General features: G+C 45.8%; 1 protein-coding gene across 1 annotated transcript in view; it reads right to left on the reverse strand.

The window, feature by feature from the left end:
• LOC126281290 (phospholipid-transporting ATPase ID) overlaps positions 1 to 25,434 on the reverse strand; it is a 1,237,896-nt gene extending 1,212,462 nt beyond the window's left edge. The window contains 1 exon segment of the mRNA XM_049980113.1: positions 24,183 to 25,434. Within this exon segment, the coding sequence (XP_049836070.1) occupies positions 24,183 to 24,630 (448 nt within the window). The 5' untranslated portion in view covers positions 24,631 to 25,434.
• Positions 25,435 to 25,793: the final 359 nt, after the last annotated feature.

The following is a 25,793-nucleotide window of genomic DNA, read 5'->3' on the forward strand; positions in this document are numbered from 1 at the left end:
TATGAAAGATAACTTCAAATATTACACTGGTGATCTAAATACAAAATCAAATTAAAAAACTGTCTACACATTACTTTTTTCTTTGAGAAAAACTTGGCGGTGTGTCAGCTTCACATGTAGACAATTCTTGGCTCATACCCCAGTTCTTTTAAATTTTTCCCTAGATGAACAAGCTTCTAACTTTTAAGGGGGTATGTCGAGAATTTACGTTCAGAAAATCGAATTTTCAAAAATATATATTTTTTGGTCTACAGAATTTAATCTATGTTGCGTATAAAATTTATCTTGTTAAGAACATTAGAAGCGTCTCTAAACTATTTAAGAGTCTAAATCTGCATTTTTCAACCACGCCCACCTTTCTCAGACATTCGAGACGTGGTGGTGGGGATTCTTCTTTCAAATCTACAATAGGTAGTAAAGCATAAAATACAGGAACAGAAAAGTTGGAACGTATTGGCCACACCAAAAGAGGCTTGGTAGTAGGTTTCATCGGCTGCTAAGAGAGAAAAAATGTGAAGCGCTTGAGGAAGGAAAACAACTGGGAGATAAAAACACCCTTAGTCTTGAGGAAATCGAGTCTCTTATTTCACGTGAGTGCTCTTAGGAAAAATACAAAAAATTTAGAGGCAATGAGTTGTGATGGTGGGCGATTTATTTTCAAAAACTATTCATCATCCAAAAACCAACGCATAATGTGTGCCCGAAAAACGGCTGGTTTCAGTAAAACTCAAGAAATGAAACATATTTACAAAAGCACAGTCACGACCAGAAACTGTTATGAATGCAATTTAGCCAACTTTTCAGGTTACTTGCAAATTCTGATTTACTGGGAAGAGTTCACTGGAAATGGAAACGTAAATAATATAATTTGGATTAGATGTTGGAAAAGTACATTCTGTGGATTTAGTATGCTAAATAGGTTCTTCCATAAAATTTCGGGCGAACTACCTGATATCTGCAACCTGGTGCCATGATATTTCGGCACAGAATTTTCTGGCCATCTTCAGGAGAAAATGCACTGAGCTCCCGTATTTAAGACTCTGCCGGTATATGCATGGTGTATCCAGTTGACGTTGCGCACAGGTGTCTATGATGCAGTTTTATATTTCACTGAGGAAATACTGGCAGAATTGAAGTTCAGAAGAGAGCCGATGTAAATCCAGGTGTGTTTTTTTGCAAAACTATTTTACATCGTCGATCAGAGCGGTAACAAGAAAGATGACAGAGTACTGTCTGATCTGCAGATAGATGAGAAGGGGAGTCAACAGAGACCTGGAGGTTCAGAAGTGTCAATATGGGCTTTTTTGAAGTACATATAAACCTGTTACATATATATGAATGTATGAGCTAAACCTTCAAACTGTATTCTCTCGATTTTACATTTTTTTTTAATTATTAGAAGCCTTTTATCAAGAACTATATCAGCTAACTCTATGAAATTTTCAGAAACTCTTCAAACATGTAGTTGTCTCACTGGAACTAAAAAAGACAGTCTCCTTTAATTAGATTCTGGTTTACAGGAATACATGTTAACAAAAAGCACTTAATTTTGATTTGTAAATAACAAAATTTTAAACATAAATTAATTACTTTCAACTTCATGGCAGACTAGAGCTACAGTTACGGTTTTTCATAAAAAAGGGGTATTAAAAATTAACATTTGTGGCAAAATACTCATCGTAGATCTTCCTACATTTTTCCATTAAAATACACCCCTTGTGCTTCGCGCATGGGAAAGTCCAGTTCTCTACTTTACTAACTGCGGTTGTAAAGATTGTTTTAAAGTTATCTCTACATCTTCGGAAGCATCCCCCTCTTAAAGAACGCCATTTTCGCCTAATGGCTATACAATTTTTTTATTCCGTTATGGCAATTTAGGCGTTACGCCACTGTCACGCATTTATATGTATTCGGTAAGATATAAGTAACGATACCCTTGTAGGCTTGTTCCCCATTTTATAGCTATGGAGGCAGCTGCTCTCGTCACTGACATAACTGTGCCTGTACACATAAGCCACTGTGGCGCCATAGCTGTATTTCAACCTTCTTGTGGCGTTACGGCCTCTGTAGGACCTCGGTAGTCTCTTCGTGGATTGCATTTTCCTCTTCTCCTCCCACAATCATCATTTCTCTTTTTCTTTCCCGCTCTTCTATCTTCTGTATTCTCTTCTGTCTGCTCCACTATATCCTCTTTTCTGTCGTCGATCTGTGGTTCGTTTGTCGGTGTGCACTTGGTTCCAATCTTTCCAGAGTTCAACAACCGGTTTGGTTCCTGTTGCCCTCCCTGTTGCTTCCCACACTCTTTTCCTCGTTCTATCCATATCCATCCTTTTACAAATCCGGCAACCATTTGCCCTTTTCAATCTGATTTCGCATGATGATGTTGTCACGATCCGGTAGGCACAGTTCTTCCCTAGCTCTTCGCCTCCAACAGTCACCATCTCGTCTATGTCTTGTATTTTTTCAGTATTTTTCCCTCCTATTTCTCTGGTTATTATGCGCCATTCCTTCCTAATGCGTTTCAGCCACATATACACAGCCGGAAGAAAAGGTGTAACACCTTCAAGGACTGTGTTCAGTAGCAACAAGGCATAATACTGTACATAGTGAGATGGTGCAATGTTACTGATCCATTTGTCAGAGTCATCGGCGGTCAGATGGAACTTAAAGACCTGCCTGTGCACACTCTGTCTTGAGCCGGTATGCAGTAACTGTGCAGAGGTTAAATGTGAACAATGTTTGCAACATTCATTCTAGGGTATGGTTCAAATGGCTCTGAGCACTATGGGACTCAACTGCTGTGGTCATTAGTCTCCTAGAACTTAGAACTACTTAAACCTAACTAACCTAAGGACATCACACACATCCATGCCCGAGGCAGGATTCGAACCTGCGACCGTAGCAATCCCACGGTTCCGGACTGCGCGCCTAGAACCGCGAGACCACCGCTGCCGGCATTTTAGGGTACACTCATGCCACCAACGAGTATGTACTCCTGTTGAACAGCTTCAGCCATTTGAACGGGGTCATACTGTGGGCCTGTGGGAAGCCGGTCGGTGTGGCCGTGCGGTTCTAGGCGCTTCAGTCTGAAACCGCGTGACCGCTACGGTCAGGATTCGAACCTGCGACCGTAGCAATCCCACGGTTCCGGACTGCGCGCCTAGAACCGCGAGACCACCGCTGCCGGCATTTTAGGGTACACTCATGCCACCAACGAGTATGTACTCCTGTTGAACAGCTTCAGCCATTTGAACGGGGTCATACTGTGGGCCTGTGGGAAGCCGGTCGGTGTGGCCGTGCGGTTCTAGGCGCTAGAGTCTGGAACCGCGCGACCACTACGGTCGCAGGTTCGAATCCTGCCTCGGGCATGGAAGTGTGTGGTGTCCTTAGGTTAGTTAGGTTTAAGTAGTTCTAAGTTCTAGGGGTCTGATGACCTCAGAAGTGCGCTGAGCCATTTGAACTTTCTTCTGTTTTCGTGCTTGATCTGTGTCCAGTTTTTGACGGGCTACCCACTGAGCCATCTTACCATTAAATCTGAGGGCAATGCGAAGGGGAGTTTCCCTTGGAAGATCACGAGTGCGTCTGACCAGGCTGCCACTTTCACCACGACACCACCAAGCGCGACAATTCCGGTGTCGTGAAAGGGGCATTTGGAGAGTGGAATGGCACTGTGGTTATCTTCACTGATGAGAACTGGTTCCGTCTCTACGCGAGCGACGGGTGTGTGCATGTATGGCGTAGATCTGCTGGTCTACCTATTCCACAGTGCACTTGCCCACAGGTCCCAACCAAGGGTTCCTGTAGAGAAGGGGGGATGGTGGGGAGGGACAACGTGTGCTCACAACACTTAGTGCTCCTGCATGGTAAAGTACCTAATGCACGCTACATTGCAAATGGCGTTATCCCCTCGCTACCGCCATTTCTTCGACAGGACGAGGGTGCGCTTTTTCAATGGTACATTGCACGTCCACATACGGCTGCTGAGACGCAATATACTCTTCGTGATGTGCAACAACTATCTTGGCCGGAGACATCACAAGATCTGTCGCCAACTGACTGTCTATGGGGCATGATGAAGGGCGAACTTACTCGTTCTCTGGAGCGTGCAAAAACCACTGCCGAATTGCAACGAAAAGCGCAAGATGGGTGGGGTGGTCTATCGCGGGGTGCATTTCGGCATCTTTATGATCGTTGCCATGAAAGAACACACGCCTGCGTTGTCGTCAGGGGGGAGTACGCTGTGTATTGACGCGATTGTTTGGTCACCCTTTAGGGTGACACGTGTGTTTCATTTGGTCTGAATCTGTTACCATATACTCCTACAATGATAAACTACCTGTCGTCTCACTTGTCAATAAAATGATCTTGTTCTCGAAGGTGCCGCACTTTTTTTTTCCAGCAGTGTAGTACCGCAATCCTCCAGTGTTGTCCTGTACTGGCTGATCTTTGCGTCTGTAGATATTGGTTCAAAATGGCTCTGAGCACTATGGGATTTAACTTCTGAGGTCATCAGTCCCCTAGAACTCAGAACTACTTAAACCTAACTAACCTAAGGACATCACACACATCCATGCCCGAGGCAGGATTCGAACGTGCGACCGTAGCGGTCGCGCGCTTCCAGACTGTAGCGCCTAGAACCGCTCAGCCACTCCAGCCGGAATAGATATTGGTATTCCTTTTATTGTGTGTATCTCTGGTCACGCAGAAGGCTGACATCATCTTCATCGTATCATTCCATCATTGCTCATGTCTCTTCCCACTTTATTTTCTCCCAGGTATTTAAATGCGTCCACCTTTTTCACGGCACTCTCCGGTGTTTTCCAATCCCCAGTAGTACCCAGATTTCAGCCACATCTGGTATTTTCTTCACTAATTTTTTGTATAAAACTTTTTTAACGACGGATTTTAGTTTTGTACGTCGCTAGAGACACTGGTTACAGTCCCAATGAGGTATCACCACTAAGGTGCGGCAGAAGGTAGTGTTTTCACATTCTTAGTAACATAAAAAATTTTATTTATATTTCAACCTAAAATTATTGTTGTTTTAAAATGTAGTAATCTTTCTCAAATGTTGGAGGTATAGAAAACTACAAGGAAGTTGACAAACGAAAACTGTAATATGTATGACCTGTTTTAAAATAGCAGCTACCAGGTATTAAATTTACCAATAGACCATTTGCATTCTTCCGGTGCACGCAATAAGGTGAGTTGCGGCGGCAGAAGTAGATGAAGGTGTGGAGGAGAGTAACCTTTGGTGCAGAGCTAGAACTGGGATATCGTAAGGGCAGCACAACTGCGGGCTGCGTCGTTAGTGATGGTCGGCAAACAGCGCTAGACACGCGGGTACACACGGACTCGCCGCGCCGCTATCGACCAGAGAGCGGGCTCGGGTTACGCCCACTGCTGCTAGCCGTCCTGTTTATCGACCATGCCGCCGTCGCCGGAGAGTCCGCTCCCACGTGGCCACAAGTCGGCGGACAGCTCAGCCGGCTGACTCACTCAGCGGCAGCGCCAGTCCGTCACCTCTCGTCTCGCAACAGCCACTTCTCCCGCGCAAAGCCCAACACTTACGTCCCCTCTCTTGCCCTCCGCTGATTGCACGTCGTAAACCCTTACCGTCACGACAGTACGGTAGTGCGAGCACTTCTTTCAGACGAGCATCCGTTTTCTACCGCGGCACGTTTGTAACGCAGAGACTCTCTGAGGGCATACGACGCCCAGGGCGCAGCCACAACGCCAGCACACAAGACGTCATAGGCCCAAATATAGTTAATTTCATAATCCAACTACAGATTCGAGACGCCTGCAAAATACTAACGCGTATTCTTTACGGACGAATGGAAAAACTGGTAGAAGCCGACTTCGGGGAACATCAGTTTGGATTCCGTAGAAATGTTGGAACACGTGAGGCAATACTGACTGACTTATCTTAGAAGAAACATTAAGGCAAGGCAATCTTACGTTTCTAGCATTTGTAGACATAGAGAAAGCTTTTGACAGTGTTCACTGGAATACTCTCTTCCAAATTCTAAAGGTGGCAGGGGTAAAATACAGGGAGCGAAAGGCTGTTTACAATTTGTATAGAAACCAAATGGCAGTTATAAGAGTCGAGGGGCATGAAAGGGAAGCAATGGTTGGGAAGGGAGTGAGACAGGGTTGTAGCCTCTCCCCGATGTTATTCAATCTGTATATTGAGCAAGCAGTAAATTAGACAAAATAAAAATTCGGAGTAGGCATTAAAATCAATGGAGAAGAAATGAAAACTTTGAGGTTCGCCGATGACATTGTAATTCTGTCAGAGACAGCAAAGGACTTGGAAGAGCAGTTGAACGGAATGGACATTGTCTTGAAAGGAGGGTAAAGATGAATATCAACAAAAGCAAAACCAGGATAATGGAATGTAGTCGAATTAAGTCGGGTGATGCTGAGGGAATTAGATTTGGAAATGAGACACTTAAAGTAATAAAGGAGTTTTGCTATTTGGGGAGCAAAATAACTGATGATGGTCTAAGTAGAGAGGATATAAAATGTAGACTGGCAGTGGCAAGGAAAGCGTTTCTGAAGAAGAGAAATTTGTTAACATCGAGTATAGATTTAAGTGTCAGGAAGTAGTATCTGAAAGTATTTATATGGAGTGTAGCAATGTATTGAAGTGAAACATGGACGACAAATAGTTTCGACAAGAGGAGAATAGAAGCTTTCGAAATGTGGTGCTGCAGAAGAATGCTGAAGATTAAATGGGTAGATCACATAACTAATGAGGAGGTATTGAATAGGACTGGGGAGAAGAGGAATTTGTGGGACAATTTGACTAGAAGAAGGGACCGGTTGGTAGGACATGTTGTGCAACATCAAGGGATCACAAATTTAGCATTGGAGGGCAACGTGGAGGGTAAAAATCGTAGAGGGAGACCAGGAGATGAATACACTAAACAGGTTTACAAGGATGTAGGCTGCAGTATGTACTAGGAGATGAAGAAGCTTGCATAGGATAGAGTAGCATGGAGAGCCACATCAAACCAGTCTCAGGACTGAATACCACAACAACAACAACAACAACAAAATTCTAACCTCATCGATGATGACCAGAGAGCGGACGGGTCTTTAATTAACAAATGATAAAACTAAATCGGGTATTTTATGCAACTGGAGTAATTTCCCCCAGCAAACAAGTGTCACAGAATGATTGCTTACATGGCGGACAATGCAGAGGGGCAGAGTAATTTTCACATTCTCCATTCGGTTAATGTAGAAAATGCTCAAAATGGCGAATTTCCTCGACAGTTCCTGGCCGTTACGTTTGAATGAAAGGTGAAGGTACACAGTGGCGTACGCATACCAGTTTTCCCTCGTTCGGAGAATTCGCGCCCAAACAGGTGTCCCACCCTAGGAGGCAAAGAGGTCGAGTCGGACTCCGTGGCGCGGCTACACCAGCGGTTCGTTCCCTCATGTCGGTTGCTGAGACCTACTTGTGAACTGCGGACGTACGCTGGCTGCGCTGCGGGGCCCGAGCTCAAGTAATGCGGCGAGAGCCACGGTCCAGCCCATTCGGTTGCTCATGTCGGGCGTCGTGGAAAGTAGTGTTGCAGAAGTGTTACCGAAGTTTGCTCTCTCATCACCATGGCGGTGGTGGTGTGTTAGCGCCGTAGCGTTCGAAAGCTTGCAGCACTCGCGTTGGATGCTACCGAGCAATTACACCGGCTGCACCGCGAGTACCCAGAGTCGCGACATCACAAATCCCAATGAGGTAAGCTTTGTCTTTAGGCCCTTGCTCTTGTATTCGTTATACGTATCTCATGGCTATCATCTCATCACTCTCGTTCAACTAATCCTCGCTGAGAGACTGGATGTCATCTCGTTTCACTTCAGGAGGTTCTGATATATTTTCTTATTTCAACTGTCTGCCATGCTAACGGCCTTGACGCAGTGGTAACACCGCTTCCCGTCAGGTCACGGAAGTTAAGCGCTGTTGGGCTGGGCTAGCACTTGGATGGGTGACCATCCGGTCTGCCGAGCGCTGTTGGCAAGCGGGGTGCACTCAGCCCTTGTGAGGCAAACTGAGGAGCTACTAGACTGAGAAGTAGCGGCTCCGGTCTCGGAAACTGACATAACGGCCGGGAGAGCATGCTGGGTCGTTGGGCAAGCAGACTGTCATCATCGTAACAACAATGTTGCGCAAACGTGTCCGATTTCCCGCGTGCCGGCAGGCCACACACAGCTGTGACTCCTGCAGTATTGGAGAAACGACTTCAGCGAGTTCCTCACCACAAAAATTCAAACGAACTTTTCCTTCCCCTAACAGTGCAAGGCCTCACGCAATTCTGCGCACCCGAGAGGAGCTCACAAAACTTCATTGGACTGTTCTTCCTCATCCACCCGACAGCCCCGGTCTCACATCTTCCGACCTCCATCTGTTTGGCCCATGAAGGATGCAATCCATAAGAAGCAGTACGTGGATGATGGGAGGGCTATTGCCGGCCGCTGTGGCCGAGCGGTTCTAGGCGCTTCAGTCCGGAACCGCGCTGCTGCTACGGTCGCAGGTTCGAATCCTGACTCGGGCATGGATGTGTGTGATGTCCATAGGTTACTTAGATTTAAGTAGTTCTAAGTCCAGGGGACTGATGACATCAGATGTTAAGTCCCATAGTGCTCAAAGCCATTGGCACCATTTGGAAAGGCTATTGGTGCAGCACGGCGTTGGCTCCTACCTTGCCCAGTAAGATGATAAACGGGTATTCATTGGGAAAAAATATTATACTAGAACTGACATGTGATTACATTTTCACGCAATTTCGGTCCATAGATCCTGAGAAATCAGTACCCAGAACAACCACCTTTGGCCCTAATAACGGCCTTGATACGCCTGGGCATTCAAACAGAGCTGAGATGGCGTGTACAGGTACAGCTGGCCATGCAGCTTCAACACGATCCCACAGTTCATCAAGAGTAGTGACTGGCCTATTGTGACGATCCAGTTGCTCGGCCATCATTGATCAGACGTTTTCAATTGGTGAGAGATCTGGAGAATGTACTGGCCAGGACAGCAATCGAACATTTTCTGTATCCAGAAAGTCCCGTACAGGACCTGCAACATGCGGTCGTCCATTATCCTGCTAAAATATAGGGTTTCGCAGCGATCTAATGAAGGGTAGAGCCACGGGTGGTAACACATCTGAAATGTAACATCCACTGTTCAAAGTGCCACCAATTCGAACAAGAGGTGATCGGGACGCGTAACCAAAGGCACCCCATACAACCACGCCGGGTGATACGCCAGTATGGCGATGAGGAATACACGCGATGTCACCAAACACGGATGCGACCATCATGATGCTGTAAACAGAACTTGGGTTCATCCGAAATAATGACGTTTTGCCATTCGTGCACACTATCGCAGCCGCTCCTGTCTGTGATCCAGCGTCAAGGATAACCGTAGCCGTGGTCTCCGACAGTCCATGCTGCTGCAAACGTCGTCGAACTGTTCGTGCAGATGGTAGTTGTGTTGCAAGCGTCCCCATCTGTTGACTCAGGGATCGAGACGTGGCTGCACGATCCGTTACAGCCATGCGGATAAGATGCCTGTCATCTCGACTGCTAGTGATACGAGGCCGTTGGGATCCAGCACGGCGTTCCGTATTACCGTCCTGAACCCACCGATTCCATATTCTGCTAACAGTCATTGTATCTCGACCAAAGCGAGTAGCAATGTCGCGATAAGATAAACCGCAATCGCGATAGGCTACAATCCGACCTTTATCGAAGTCGGAAACGTGATGGTAGGCATGTCTCCTCCTTACAGGAGGCATCACAACAACGTTTCACCAGGCAATGCCGGTCAATTGTTGTTTGTGTATGAAAAATCGGTTGGAAACTTCCCTCATGTCAGCAAGTTGTAGGTGTCGCCACTGGCGCCAACCTTGTGTGAATGCTAATCATTTGTATATCACAGCATCTTCTTCCTGTCGGTTAAATTTCGCGTTTGTAGCACGTCATCTTAGTGGTGTAGCAATTTTAATGGGCAGTAGTGTATGTTCCAAAATCTTGATGCATATCGCCTTACAGACGAGACACGAACTGAAACTGGCGAAGCAAAGTCAGGAGCGCTGCTGAAGTTCCGAAGTGTTTCTTTACCGAGGTGCATTTCTCCCAGTTTAATTCTCGTGTCTCTGCACGATGGTGTTTAAGTGGATTACTGTAGCCGGCGAGAGTGGCGTGCGCGAGTAGCTCACAGGCGAAGGAAGTTGTCCATCAGACGATGATTGCCAGGGCCTTCGGCGAGCTCAGCTGAGAGATCGTTGTTACTGCGGCGGCTGCGAGTGCTGCCAAATCACTCCCAGGCTTCTTCACTCGAGCGTCTTGGAGCGCTCGCCACCGTCCAACTGTGCCCAGCCTGGCTCATTTCTGTGACGGACTGTTCATCTGGCCGCAGTTGCGGTAATGTGTATCACACTGTATACTACACCTGAAGCGCCAAAGAAACTGGTTTAGGCATGCGTATTCAAATGCAGAGATATGTAAGCAGTCGGCATACGGCACTGCCGTCCGCAACGCCTATAAAAGACAAGTGTCTGGCGAAGTTATTAGATCGGTTACTACTGCTACAATGGCATGTCATCAAGAATTAAGTGAGTTTGAACGTGACGTTATAATCGGCGCACAAGCGATGGGACACAGCATCTCCGATATAGCAATGAAGTGGGGATTTTGACGTACGACCATTTCACGAGTGTATCGTGAATATCAGGAATCCGGTAAAACACCAAATCTCCGATATCGCTGCGGTCGGAAAAAGATCCTGCAAGAACGGGACCTACGGCGACTGAAGAGAATCGTTCAAAGTGACAGAGGTGCAACCCTTAAGCAAATTGCTTCAGATTTTAATGCTGGGCCTTCAAGTGTCAGTGCGCGAATCATACAACGAAACATCATCGATGTGGGCTTTCGGAGCCGGAGGCTTTGATGACTGCACGACACAAAGCTTTACGCCTCGCCTGGGGCCGTCAACAGCGACATTGGACTGGTCGGTCGAGTCGCGTTCAAAATTGTATCGAGCGAATGGACGAGTACGGGTATGGAGGGAACCTCATGAATCCACGGACCCTACATGTCAGCAAGGGACTGTTCTAGCTGAAGTTCAAGCTCTGTAATTGTGTAAGACGTGTGCAGTTGGAATGATATGGGATTCATGATACGTCTCGATACGACTCTGGCAGGTGACACGTACGTAAGCATCCTGTCTGATCACCTGCATGTCCATTGTGCATTCCCACGGACTTCGGCAATTTCAGCAAGATAATGCGACACCCCACACGTCCAGAATTATTGCAGAGTGGCTACAGGAACAATCTTATGAGTTTAAATGCTTCCGCTGGCCACCAAACATCCCAGACATGAGCATTATTGACCATATTTGGTATGCCTTGCAAAGTGCTGTTCAGAAGAAATCTCCACCCCTTCGTACTCTTACGGATTTATGGACTGCCCTGCAATATTGATGGTGTCAATTCCCTCCATTACTAGTTGAGACATTAGTCGAATCCATGCCACGTCTTCTTGCGGCACTTCTGCGTCCTCGCGGGGTCCCTACACGATATTGGGTAGGTGTTCCAGTTTCTTTGATTCTTCAATGTATACTGGACCAATTCACGAAGAGAGAGAGAGAGAGAGAGGGGAAATGCTTGCGATCTCCTGCACGCCACATTCTTGAATATTGCATCCAACTTGGACGTCATTTGCCCTCTACTTTCCTCGACGGCAGTAAATGTATTCAACGTCTTATAAAGTTATTTACAGTTTCTCATCTGACCGCAACTGTTTAGGGATAACAAAGCGACTTATTTATAATTTTTTCCATCAATCGTTTGATTGGTTTTACGCACCCCCCACAACTTCCCCTCTTGTGACTACCTCTTCATCTCACAGTAGAGCTTACACCCAGCGTCTTCAATTATTTGTTGGATAAATTTCAATATCTGTCTTCCCCTAAAGTTTTGCTGTCTACAGCTCTGTGTAGTTGAATGGCTCTGAGCACTATGCGACTCAACTGCTGAGGTTATCCGTCGCCTAGAACTTGGAACTAATTAAACCTAACTAACCTAAGGACATCACACACATCCATGCCCGAGGCTGGATTCGAACCTGCGACCGTAGCGGTCACGCGGTTCCAGACTGAAGCGCGTAGAAGCGCACGGCCACATCGGCCGGCTCTCTGTGTAGTAACGTGGAAGTTATTTCCTGGTGCATTACGAGATATCTTATAATCCTCTCCCTTATTTTGGTCAGTGTTCTTCATGTGCTCCTGTCTTCGCCTCGTCATTCCTCATCGGTCCACCTAATTTTCGACATCCTTCCACGGAACCTCACTCAAACGCTTTGATTCCTTTCTTCTCCGGTTTTCCCGCACCCCATGTTTCACTACCGTACAATGCTGTGCTCATAACGTACATTCTCCCAAATTTCTTCCTCGGGTTGAGGCCTTACGTTTGGTACTACTGGACTACTGTTGGCCAGGAAGCTCTGTTTACTTGTGCTAGCCTGCTTGTTATGTCCTCCTTGCTTTGTCCATCATGCGATATTGTGCTTCCGAGCTAACACAAGTCCTCCACTTCATATGCGACGTGGTCCCCAATTTTCTTGTTTAGCTTAAAGCTAATCTCATTTCTGCTACTTTTTATTACTTCGCCTGTCTTTCGTACACTGCCAGTTCATACTCTATGCTCATTAGGCTGTTCATTCAGTTCAACAGGTTCCGAAACTCATCTTCACTTTCATTAGGATCAGCAAGTCTTATCTTTGATATGCTTTCACCCTAAATTTTGATACAACTCCTGAACATTACTTTAACGGCTATTATTGCTTCTTAGATGTACAGGTAGGGGAGAAACATTGCATTCTATTTTTATGTGAGTGTCAAGTATCTGGCACCATTAGGAATAGCAGAACGCTTTTTCTACGACTAAAAGTGGCAGTACAGACTAAAATATTCGTAAAATAAATCTACAATTTGAAGGTCGCTCCGTGCCTTTTACCACGCTTGTTGGTGGTCTGGATACGGAGAAGTGGGGCTCATGCCCAACCCGGACACCGTTATTTATGTTTTCTTTCTCTTCGTCTCAATCATTTGTCGAAAATGTCATGTTGGTTCGTGCAAAGTTTTCTACTCCTCTGTCGGCGGAAGTGTCGGAGGTCCGAACGGTTCTATGCGCTGCAGTCCGGAACCGCGCTGCTGCTACGCTCGCAGGTTCGAACCCTGCCTTGGGCATGGATCTATGTGATGTCCTTAGGTTATTTAGGTTTAAGTAGTTCTAAGTCTAGGGGACTGATGACCTCAGATGTTAAGTCACATAGTGCTCAGAGCCATTTGAATTTCTACTCCTCTGTGTTTTGTCTCTCTGAGGGCAATCGCTTAAAACAGTACCTTGTTCCTTATATTCCTTATAAACCGCATTCATTCCGTTCCACACATGCTGACGTAACCTAAAAATCATTAATATGGGCTATTATTTATTATGTACTGAAGAAGAAAGCTGAGGACCTCTAATTTGACGTTGGGAAACGTAGACACCACAGATTCAGTTCTGACGTTGCGACTGATAATTGATGCAAGACTTACGAAAAATCAACACATATTCATAGGATTTATCTCCAAGAAAAACCGTCCGGCAATGATCAACTGCGAAAAAATAGGAGTAAGCTATAGGGAATAATGGAAAATATACCAAGAGGGAACAGTAAGAATAAAAGACCAATCACGAAGTGCTCGGATTAAAATGGGTGCAAGACAGGGATGTAGTCTTCCGCCTCTGCTGTTCGATCTATATATATCTAAGAAGCAATGACGAAAATAAAAGAGAGGTTCAAAAGTCGGATTGGGATGAAATGAAATGTCGTGCGGCGAGGGCGTCCCGTCATGTAGACCGGTCGCCTATAATGAGGACAACACAACACCCAGTCCCAAAGCACAGAAAATCTCCGACCCAGCCGGGAATCGAACCCGGGCAGCGCGCATGGCATACTGCCGCGCTGACCACTTCTTTTCCTTCATTTTGTTCGGTACTGTTCGTTGCGTTTGGTCTCGGCGGACGTCACAGGGCGTGCGTTCAAGCTGATCGTTGATTCCTTTACTCTTTTACTGAGGGCCAGCGCCTCTCTGATCGAACACGCTTCAGCTACCGTGCCGGAGACTACTCATTGTTGGAGGCGGACTAAAGTCGGATTAAAATCCAGGATTAAACGATATCAGTGTAAGGATTCGCTGATGACATCGCCATTTTCTAAAAAGGTGAAGACAAATTTCATGATCTGTTGAACGGAATGAACAGTCTATTAAGTACAGAAAATGGATCTAGAATAAACCGATGAATGACGAAACTATTAAGGGGTTACAGATATAAGATTAACGGAACACCAAGTTATGGAATTTTGCTACCTTGGAAGCCAAATAACATACGGCGGGCAAGGCATAGCGGACAAAAAAGCACAGGCAAAGGGGCATTCCTGCCAAAGAGAAGTCTGGTAGCTTCAAAGATCGGTTTTTAACTGAGGACAGAATTCCTGCACGTTTGGAGAACAGGGCTGTGTAGTAGTGAATCATGGGCTGTAAGAAAATAGGAAAATAAGAGAGTCTAAGGGTTTTATATGTGATACTAGAAAGCGTTACTGAAAAATTGGGTGGACTGATAGGAAAAGGAATAAGGAGGTTCTCCGCAGAATTTGTGACAAGAAGACGGGACAAGATGGTAGAACCCGTGTCCTACTAATACTAAAGGGTACTCCAAATTGTCAAAGCTGCACGGAAAGACAGGGACTAATACATCCAACGAATAATTGAGCATATAAGGTGCACGTGCTACTCTCAGGTAAAGCGATCACAAAAAACTACTTCTTGCTTCGGTTCATTCGACATTACTTACTGAGACCCTAAAGCCCAATTTCATCCAATACGCCGGACGGGAGTATTGGTGCCAAGGTGGAGGTGATTTCCCGTCGCTTTCCTTATGTAGTCTCTGGCGTGTATCTGCGTCGTGTATACTACTATGATGGTCGCCTGTGAGGGAAGGTGAAAACCTGTGCTGACACACAACAGACACTGCATGAACAGCGTCAATGGGGACCACTGAGGCCAGTGTCCTGATCTGACGGCCGCATAACCATCGACAGCGTCACCAGCCCTCATTCTGTGAGACACGGTGGACGCCGGAGATGGCGATCACGACCTGTACAGCACTTCCACTCCTTATCTTTCTGTGCGAATATTGGCGCTGAAATATGTCTTGCGTCCCAAGCGTTCGAAACGTTTATCGAGCGTCTTTCCACACGAGTGTGTTACCGACATCGATTGCACACGAGGGTTTTATTGCAAGCACTGTATCCAAAAACAGCTACCACCCACACGTCGAAAGCTGAGTGGTAAACGGGTACTATTTACCCCAGAACATTGAGATAACTTACCGCTTCACAGCATTTCGACTGTATGCCACCAACGGCTCGTGTAAAGTGAAGCAGAAGAGCTCACTGCCACGTGCGGTCGATTGTGACGTATCTGCGTCGGTCCTATGGCGCAGGCGTCCCTGCTTCGAGAACTACTGCCGCCAGTTTTCAGCGGCTGTACTCGTCGCCCACGCCAGACTGGACGTCTGACCTCTTAACTTAGTGCCCCCCCCCCCCCCCCCAATTTCGCGTGCCCGTCCGTAGAAGAGCACTTTCTCTGACAACGACCTGCACAGCTGCTTAGGCCGTAAATGCTCGGGGCAAACAAAAGCACCTACTGTGCCCACTTAACAATGTCCTGAAGATGGTCCCCAGTTCCACAGCAACCGAGCCCTTCGTAAGCCCTGGCAACTCCATATTGAAATTAATATTAGGTCTCGTAAATAAAGTAGTGTAACTCATTCGGCGGAACTGGTTCTTAAGCATTATATTTCCAGGCTATAATACAGCCGGTATGAAGGGAACATGATTTTTACCTTGCCTGCGCATTTGTTTTCTCCCGCAATTCTTCTAAATTTATTTCTTGACTAAACGACACAAATTCTCTAGACGGTCCTGGTGACGCCACAATTTCTTGTGTTATTTGTTAGTAATCAGGCTGGAAAGAAATATGGTATATAAAACCACGTGAACATCAATACTCCATTTTTCATAGCTGAATGTTGATGACCCATCGCACCCTCTCCTTTAAGAGTACATTTTTCTCGGTCTTCTGCATCTCAGAGAAGCTGGCCCCATGTTTGGTGTGTCTTCTCCTTTATCTGGTTCATCCATCGCCTCGGCCTTTCCTGCAATCTTTTTTCCTTTCACTGTGCCTAGAATGACGACCTTTTCCAAGTTATACTCTTGTCATCGAACGATGTGACCAAAGAACTGCAGGATTCTCGGGAAACAAATCCCTGACGACCTCCACCGTGAGTTCTTGAATGATGATTTGCTGGTTGTTTGGCCGTCCATAATATTCTCAGCAACCGCCTGCATGTCCGCATCTCAAAAGCATCTATTCTTTTGCGGTCGCCTTCACTTACTGTCCACGTTTCAGCACCACAAAGCAAAATTAGGAACACCAGACATTTCGACACACTCAATTTAGCAACTCAATGTGTCAGGAGTAACTGTTGCGGTAACACTGTCGGATAGATCAGCTGGTACCGGAGCCACATACACGTGATCGCGTCAGATCGTGTGTGAACGTCGAGGTCATGCATAAAATGCTGTATCAGCCCGCCCCTTGCGCCCAATACACCAGTCGCCTACTGAGCTACGTCAGTGTGGCGGCACACCATCTTGCTCCCAAAAAAAGATGTGTTGCTCAGCTTCTTCCCATTGAGGCACGGGCCATAGCTGTAGCACATCAAGATAAGAAACTTCGCAAAAACAGACATAATGTCTTATGGGATAACAGCAATCTTGATTGCAAATTTTTTATTCATATGACCGGTTTCGGTTCATTCAGAACCATCTCCAGATCTGTAAAAATAATAATACTAATTTACTATTTCACGGAAACAAATCTTTTTCATCCTATCTAATCAACATCAAATGTACCAGAGCGTACCTGATATTTCAGTTACAGGAGTAACCCGTCCAAATCCAGCGATTTTCACATGCTACGTCACATAAAATTGGTTGACAGAGTGCACGTCATTTATATTAATTATAACACTATTACCGACAGGTGGCGTCTGGTACATTTGTTACATTCCATTTGCACATACTGTATTCGGTAGATCTTTTTTATTAATTAAAAATACTTAATTAAAATATGTAAATGTCAAGGTTAAAATCTGTACTTGTCAGCATTAATAAAAACAGTAAAATTATCATTTTTATACGATCTTGCCCGCGGCGATGGACATCAGACGACTCAGCGGACCGCGGCACGACACCGAAATGGCGGGAAATATGGAAGCAGACCGTAGAGGAAAACAAGTTCACACCATCACCATAGATATATACATCGCCCTATGTTTTTTAGATCGTATAAAAATGATAATTTTACTGTTTTTTATTAATGCTGACAAGTACAGATTTTAACCTTGACATCTACATATTTTAATTAAGTATTTTTAATTAATAACAAAAAGATCTACTGAATACAGTATGTGCAAATGGAATGTAACAAATGTAACAGACGCCACCTGTCGGTAATAGTGTTATAATTAATATAAATGACGTGCACTCTGCCAACCAATTTTATGTGACGTAGCATGTGAAAATCGCTGGATTTGGACGGGTTACTCCTGTAACTGAAATATCAGGTACGCTCTGGTACATTTGATGTTGATTAGATAGGATGAAAAAGATTTGCTTCCGTGAAATAGTAAATTAGTATCATTATTTTTACAGATCTGAAGATGGTTCTGAATGAACCGAAACTGGTCATATGAATAAAAAATTTGCAATCAAGACGGTTTTTAAGTAACAAGAGAAGAAACATCAGTTATAGTTGACTCAGCGAAAAAGAAAGGTCCATAAACTTTCCGTGGGGATATTTCTTGGGGCTAAGCGTGAAAGACTCGCACTTGTTCAACACGTTTTTCAGTCACTCTTTGTCATTCCACGCTCTTCCCATTGCGCACAGGTACACAATCAAAACTGTTTGAGTTGCTCTTTCATTTGGTGTATTATTTGCCAGAATCACAACTCAAAGATGGTAAAGAAAGGAAAATTTTGTCTACTTATGGACAAAATCCTGAAACTAGTTGGGAATAAAAAGAAGAAACTGTCCAGAAACAGGTAAAGGATCCCAGTAATATCCTGAATTTGTGACATCGTTTAAACGTTTTTGGATAGTAGTGCGAAGCAATATGAAATCGAAGGAATTCGTGAAATCAGTGGGAAGTCAGCTTAGAGGATGATTTAGGTTTGTCGGTAGCATGCCGGGGAAGTGCTCTGCATTTGTAAAGACGCAACTGCCCCTCTCCTAGGGCACCTTCAGTGCTTGGAGTCGTAATAACAGGTGACGTCGGCATAAATCAGAGAGACGCAGCTCTATACAGGGCGTTTGATAAGTCACTCTCTGATATTAAACACTTATTAGTTATTTATTCACGGATCAATTTTCTTAGAACTACGAGTACTTTTGATAGAAACAACAGTCCTTGGGATTGTGTATAACATCATTTTTTCTTTTGTTTCAGTTGGAAAATGGTGTCTGTGTTGACTGTTGAAGAATAAGCCAAAATAGACACTCGTTATAAGGCCAGGGGATCTGTGATGCGAGTACAAAGGTGGCGGGGGACTGAACGTGGCATCCAAACACTGGATGCAATAACAGTTAAACACTGCCATTACAAATTACTAACAACAGGGAGTGTCACCGATGCAAGATCAGGAAGACCACCAACTTCAAAACACCAAAGAATGTTGACAGAGTTCGTGAAAACCACGAGGTGCCCTAAGAAATCACTGCATCAAGGGTCTTTCACGTTACTCACTTGCAACGATTCTTAAGGAAGATCTCACTTTGACGCCGTGGTAGCCTCGTTATGTGTAGAAAACCTTTCTGATGACCGTGACAAAAGAATAGAGTTTGCAGAAATTTTCTTAGGTTGGAATGATGATAGGCTTTTTGAGAACGTTCCATGGACTGATGAAGCGTTTTCCATACTGGAGGATTTGTAAACAGGTATAAATGCCATTACTGGGAAGCCGAAAATTCGTACGAATGTGTTGAAAAAGCACATGAGCGTCGGCAGTTGACAGTGTGGTGTTGTATCACGTCATCCGAAATTGTTGGTCTTCCTTTCTGCGAAAAAAATGAATAGTGAAAGGTTCCTGGCAATGCTGCAAGATCGTGTATGACCAGTAACTTCACAATGGAACAACCCGCAGCTCCACTTCATGCAAAACGAAGCACCGGCACATTTTGCAAATAATGTCCGCGAATGGTTGCTTGATCATTTCTGAGGTCGTTGGATTCGCAGACGTAATGGATATGAATGTCCTGCCAGCAGCCCTGATTTAACACCTTGCGATTTGCTTTTCTCTGGGAGTGGGATAAAGAGCAGGTTTACCGAAAAACCCACGCAACTTGGATGAACTGGAATCCGTAATATCTGATGCATACCATTAGCCAAAGTTCTACCTTAATATGTTGCAGACAGAAGCATCGCACGTACCAGTCTGTTTAGAAAAAATGCGTAGAGAATGATGAAGCTTACGTGGAAGTTTAAAATGATGTTAAACAGCGCGTCAAGGAGTACAGTTTCTATCAAAAGTAGTCCTAAGAAAATTGATAAAGAAATTATAACTGCTCAAAAAGAGAGTGACTTATCAGACACCGTGCAATAACGTGACAGATCGACGTAGCCAGTATGAAAGTGTAAAACTTGGAGAAGTTCAACTGAAACCTGATGGAAACGTGTAGGGAACAAGTATAATGAGCTTGCAACAGAGCTGCTCCCTCCATCTTAGTACATTTCTCATACGGATCTTAACAATAAGGGAGATAATGGAACTTTCGTAAGCGTATAGCCTTTTTATCTTCACCCCATTTGTGAATGGATTAGAGCTGGGAGTGGTTAATACTGGTACAAGGTACATCTGGAGCAGATATGATCATTTCCGTGTATTTGCCCTACTACATCAGAGCAACAGCCAATGTCAATTGACATGAAATAATGATTTTTATAAATCATAATAACACCATTTTTCACACTGCTGTAAACTATTTCGATAGGGATGTCATCATCAGGTTGCTTATCTCGCTGCATTCGAGTCCGTATGGCTCCAGAAAAAGATAGTACACTAATGGCCATTAAAATTGCTACACCAAGAAGAAATGCAGATGATAAACGGGCATTTATTAGACAAATATATTATACTAGAACTGACATGTGATTACATTTTCACGCAATTTGGGTGCATAGATCCTGAGAAATCAGTACCCAGAACAACCACCTCATAACGGCCTTGATATGCCTGGGCATTGAGTCAGACAGAGCTTGGATGGCGTGTACAGGTACAGATGGCCATGCAGCTTCAACACGGTACCACAGTTCATCAAGAGTAGTGACTGGCCTATTGTGACGACCCAGTTGCTCGGCCACCATTGATCAGACGTTTTCAGTTGGTGAGAGATCTGGAGAATGTACTGGCCAGGGCAGCAGTCGAACATTTTCTGTATCCAGAAAGGCCCATACAGGACCTGCAACATGCGGTCGTGCATTATCCTGGTGAAATGTAGGGTTTCGCAGGGATCGAATGTAGGGTGGAGCCACGGGTCGTAACATATCTGAAATGTAACGTCCACTGTTCAAAGTGCCATCAATGCGAATAAGAGGTGACCGAGACCTGTAACCGATGGCACACCATACCATCACTCCGGGTGATACGCCAGTATGGCGATGACGAATACACGCTTCCAGTGTGCGTTCACCGCGATGTCTCCAGACACGTATGCGACAATCATGATGGTGTAAACAGAACCTGGATTCATCCGAACAAAAAAATGTTTTGCCATTCGTGCACCCAGGTTCGTCGTTGAGTACACCATCGCAGGCGCTCCTGTCTGTGATGCAGCGTCAAGGGTAACCGCAGCCACGGTCTCCGAGCTGATAGTCCATGCTGCTGCAAACGTCGTCGAACTGTTCGTGCAGATGGTTGTCGTCTTGCAAACGTCCCCATCTGTTGACTCAGGGATCGAGAGGTGGCTGCACGATCCGTTACGGCCATGCGGATAAGATGCCTGTCATCTCGAGTGCTGGTGATACGAGGCCATTGGGATCCAGCAGGGCGTTCCGTATTACCGTCCTGAACCCACCGATTCCATATTCTGCTAACAGTCATTGGATCTCGACCAACGCGAACAGCAATGTCGCGATAAGATAAACCGTAATCGCGATAGGCTACAATCCGGCCATTATCGAAGTCGGAAACGTGATGGTACGCATTTCTCCTCCTTGCACGAGGCATCACACAACGTTCCATCAGGCAACGCCTTTCAACTGCTGTTTGTGTATGAGAAATCGGTTGGAAACTTTCCTCATGTCAGCACGTTGTAGGTGTCGCCACTGGCGCCACCCTTGTGTGAATGCTAATCATTTGTATATCACAGCATCTTCTCACTTAGGGTTAAATTTCGCGTTTGTAGCACGTCATCTTCGTGGTGTAGCAATTTTAATGGCCAGTACTGTACGTGGCAGTAATACGCCTTAGCTTAACGGGTTTATGAGACACCGGGGCAGATAAGGCTATTCAAAACGGACATTTCTATTGAAAACGGTTATACTAGCGGAAGACGTAGTGCGGTGATGATTCATGTAAACAGGCGTTGGTTTTGTTGAGATTTGCTCCCTTTGAAACTTCCCGTACAACTACCTTGAATGCAATAGTAATGGTCGAGGAGGTGGAGGAGAGAACGAGTTCGTCATGCACGACGCAACGCGCGGTAGGTTGTGGCGCAGGGGTAATAGAAGTCGGTTACCACGTTAGGCGGTCGCAAAGCCATGATGAGTGGGTGAGTGAGAGAGAGGATGAGGGGGAGGGAGGGAGGGAGAGAGAGAGAGAGAGCAGTAGTCGAACTTCCTGACTATGGCTGGACCTCGCCGTTCGTGCGAATTGCTGTTCATCAACTGGGCTATCGAGGCAGGACTGGCGATTCATCCTCCTTTTTCCGTCTGCCAATAAGCCCAACTAAACAGTCCATCAGTGTGTAGAAACGTTGTGGCACAACTGTACAGCGCACATGTCGATGCAAAGTAAAGGATACATTCTGGAAACAAATCGTATATAGACTGGTCTCCCGCAGTTTTCTGTCAACCTTAGGAACGTGTGGTTTTTAAAATATGCCCTTACTATCTGTCTGTTTCGTTACTAGGTGGCAGAATTACAGAAAAAAAATATCTATACCCAATATCAAGAGACACTTTCCAGATGATTGTACAACTATTACCTATTTAACCACAAATATTTTTTCGGCTTCTTTGGCAGTCGAGTGAGAAGTCATCGTCCCAACTTCAGACATAATGACGAGTGACTTGCAGAGATACAAGTGATACGAATACAGAGATTTTACAAAGGAAAATTTTACGCTCCTTTAATTATATTTTGTTTTATGAAGAAAATTGTTACATTTAAAACGTAGACGCATAACTGAAACTTATTTCAGCAGAGAGGGAAAAGGGAATTTTATTTGGTCCTTTAAAGTGACATCCTGTCATTTGTTTTTGACACTGTCCCATCATCATTATTGTTATTCACTTTTTAAATGTATCTATTTCATTTGTAAAACTAAAAAAAAATTAAAAATTGCAAACACTCTCGTGTCAGTATCACATATCGGACATTCAGGAGGGATAAATAGCTTCTAAGCCGACAAATAGATAAATTATAAGAAAGCGGGTGGTCTTGGGGGATGGCGATCACTGAATGACGATGATAACATGTAATGGATGTGACTGCAAGGAACAAGCTGGCTAATCAGAGTCCTAACCGAAGTAAAAATATAAAATTACAAGTAAATGAAAAATGTGTCTGCCTGCGATAGGCTTTCACGTATCACTCTCTTACAAGAAACATAAAAAACTTTGTTTGAACGAAAAGACGTAAGCCTAGTTTCAATACTTTAGCCATGATTAATTTTTTTCCAAATGTGGTTAACAAGCACAAATCAAAATAATCTTAAAGCAGAAGCGAGAATCATCGAGAAATGTAGAAGTAACTTGAGGTGCGCCCCAGGGAGTAATGTTAGGACCCTTGTCGTTCAAGATGTGCGTTGCTGACCTTGCAGATCATACTAATAGTAACCACAGATTTTTCACAGGTGGTGCAGTTATCTATAGTGAAATCTGAAAAAAAGCTGTATAATTATTCAGTTAGATGTTGATATATCAAAGTGGTGTAAAAATTAGCCACTTGCTTTAAATGTTCAGAAAAGTAAAATTTCGTACTTCACAAAACGAAAAACATGGTACCACAGGACTATAATATCAATGGGTCACAATTGGAATAGGTCAACTTTGGTGTAACAGTTTGTACGGATATGACATGGAACGATTACATAGGTTCAGTCGTATGTAAAGCAAGTGGCAGACTTCGGTTAACTAGTAGAAGACTACGGAAACGCAATCGACCATAAAAGGAGGTAGCTTGCAAAACACTCGCGTGACCGGTCCTAGAATATCTCTGAAGTGTGCGGTATAGAACAGCGGATACGTACGGAGCCGGGCAACACTGAAGCCAGATGCAAAGTATTCTAATACCTTTCAACAAGAAACAGCTATAAGAGATGAATCTAGGAATATACTACGACCCCCTACGTATCGCTCGCGTAGTGACCGTGAGGATTGTATTAGGCTAATTAGATAACAAGCTCGCACAGAGGCGTTTAAGCAACCATTCTTCCCGCGCTCCGCTCGTGAATGGAACGGGAAGAAGCCCTAATAACTGTGGGAAGTACTGTCATGCACTTCACAGCTGTTGTACGGATGTACACGTAGGTGGGTATAAGTCTCTACTGTTAATCTGAGGGAGCTGTGGAATCATACCGTCTTGCCCAAAGAAAAGTGAGTTTAGGAGCGTAAAGGGAGAGGTACTGGCTGACGTGCGTCTTGGCGAAAATATGTCGGTAAGAGCGTAGCCAATGTACGATCGCGTCTGGGTCCGGTACACAGTTCTGGTCTGTCTGGGAGGTTCGCAGCCTCGTACGCGATGGCAGCAGTAGAACAGGTGACGGAGGAGGGACTCACCGACGGGGACGAAACCTCGCAGGTACTCCGGGGGCGTGCTGCGGCGGTGCCTGCCCCCGCGCCACACCAGTTTGCCCAGCACGGTGAGCAGGCTCTCGCGGAGGCCGCGCTCCCGCTGCCGCGCCTCCGCCTCCGCCGCCTCCGACGTCTCGGAGCCGCCCCCGCTCCGCCTCCGGCTGCGCCGTCCGCCGCAGCCTTTCCGCCTCCGCCGCCTCCGTCGGCGCCGCCTGCGGCCGCCTTCGTGATCCTCCTGGTCGTCCGTATCGTCTGTGTCAGTCGTCGTTGCCGTCGGCGCGGCGGCGGCCGCCCCCGCCCCCGTGATCACCGTCGTCACCGCCGCCGCCGCCCCCACGGCCGCGGGGGCGGACGACGCGCGGCGCTCCGACACCTGGGCCGGGGGCGGCGCAGCCTCGAACACTTCCAGCTCCACGGCGTCGTCCAGATCCATCTGGTCCGCCGGAATCGATACGGCACAATACGACTAGTATAGACACTCGACAACTGATGAAGGAAACCAAAAACACCACACACACGCGTGTGAACCGTTCGCGCGCTCGGCTCTCACACTCACGCACACGGCAGAGCTCAGGGAGGTGGCACTCCCTGGGCCACTACATGTCTGTCGGCCGCTCCGCTCTCGCTACGCACACGAGTAACGGCGGATCGCCATACGCGGGCACTTATCACACACTGACTGCAAACGGCGCTCGCGTAGGGCCCGTTAGTTACGCGGGTGGCCGCGCGCCACACGTGGCGCTGCGTGTCACTCGAATGACCGGCTCACACATGGATGCACTACGCGACGTCGTGAAACTGTGATTCGCATCGGAAGTCACGCAGGATCGCACGCTCACATCTCACCCCTCGTTCGGGCCTCCTTCGAACTAGCTCGGCGCTACATCGTACACTTTTATCTAACGACAGTTGTACAATGAATAACGACAGACTTAAGCAGTGGGGGCACGCGATACGGGCGCCGCTCCGCGGGACGCTACTACAACGCGAAACAATTGACGCGTGGGAGCAGCGCCAGCAACAGCACGATCGATAAAGCGAAGTAACCGCACAGTTCTTGTTTTCTTCAGAGAGATCAAGTACGCACATTAACTGTAACAAATGTGAGAGAGGATTGCACGCCTATGCTATTCGCCAGTTGCCATGCGTTTACGCTTTACGCTGCAACCTCTGAATTGTAAACGGTGGCAACCAGCTAGCTCGTCTACCCTCGCATTCAGTAGTTCCGCCGTCGGCCACTTCCCAGGCGCAGCGCTGCTGTGGCCGCTATGTGGCAGCACACTCTAACGTTCGATGCTGTCGCAAACAGCAGCCGCTTAATTTGAAAAGCAGCCAGGCGGAATATCTCCTTTAAATTTACAACCATGCACTAATTTCGTAGCGTTGGCATAACGCACAAACAATATTTCAACTCACCTTCTAATGACACACCTATACACAAAGCACTTTCTCGACATAAGCTTTGGGAAGAAAAAATAGTCAAAGGCTTAACCCACGCAATACGTTCCTTTGCAACTGTTTTGTCATTAGCTTCATGCGACGATCTCTCATGTACAGAAGGCCACTATATTGTTAGTATATTTTCTCTTTTGCGTG

This window comes from Schistocerca gregaria, chromosome 7, assembly GCF_023897955.1.
Source record: "Schistocerca gregaria isolate iqSchGreg1 chromosome 7, iqSchGreg1.2, whole genome shotgun sequence".
NCBI lineage: Eukaryota > Metazoa > Arthropoda > Insecta > Orthoptera > Acrididae > Schistocerca > Schistocerca gregaria.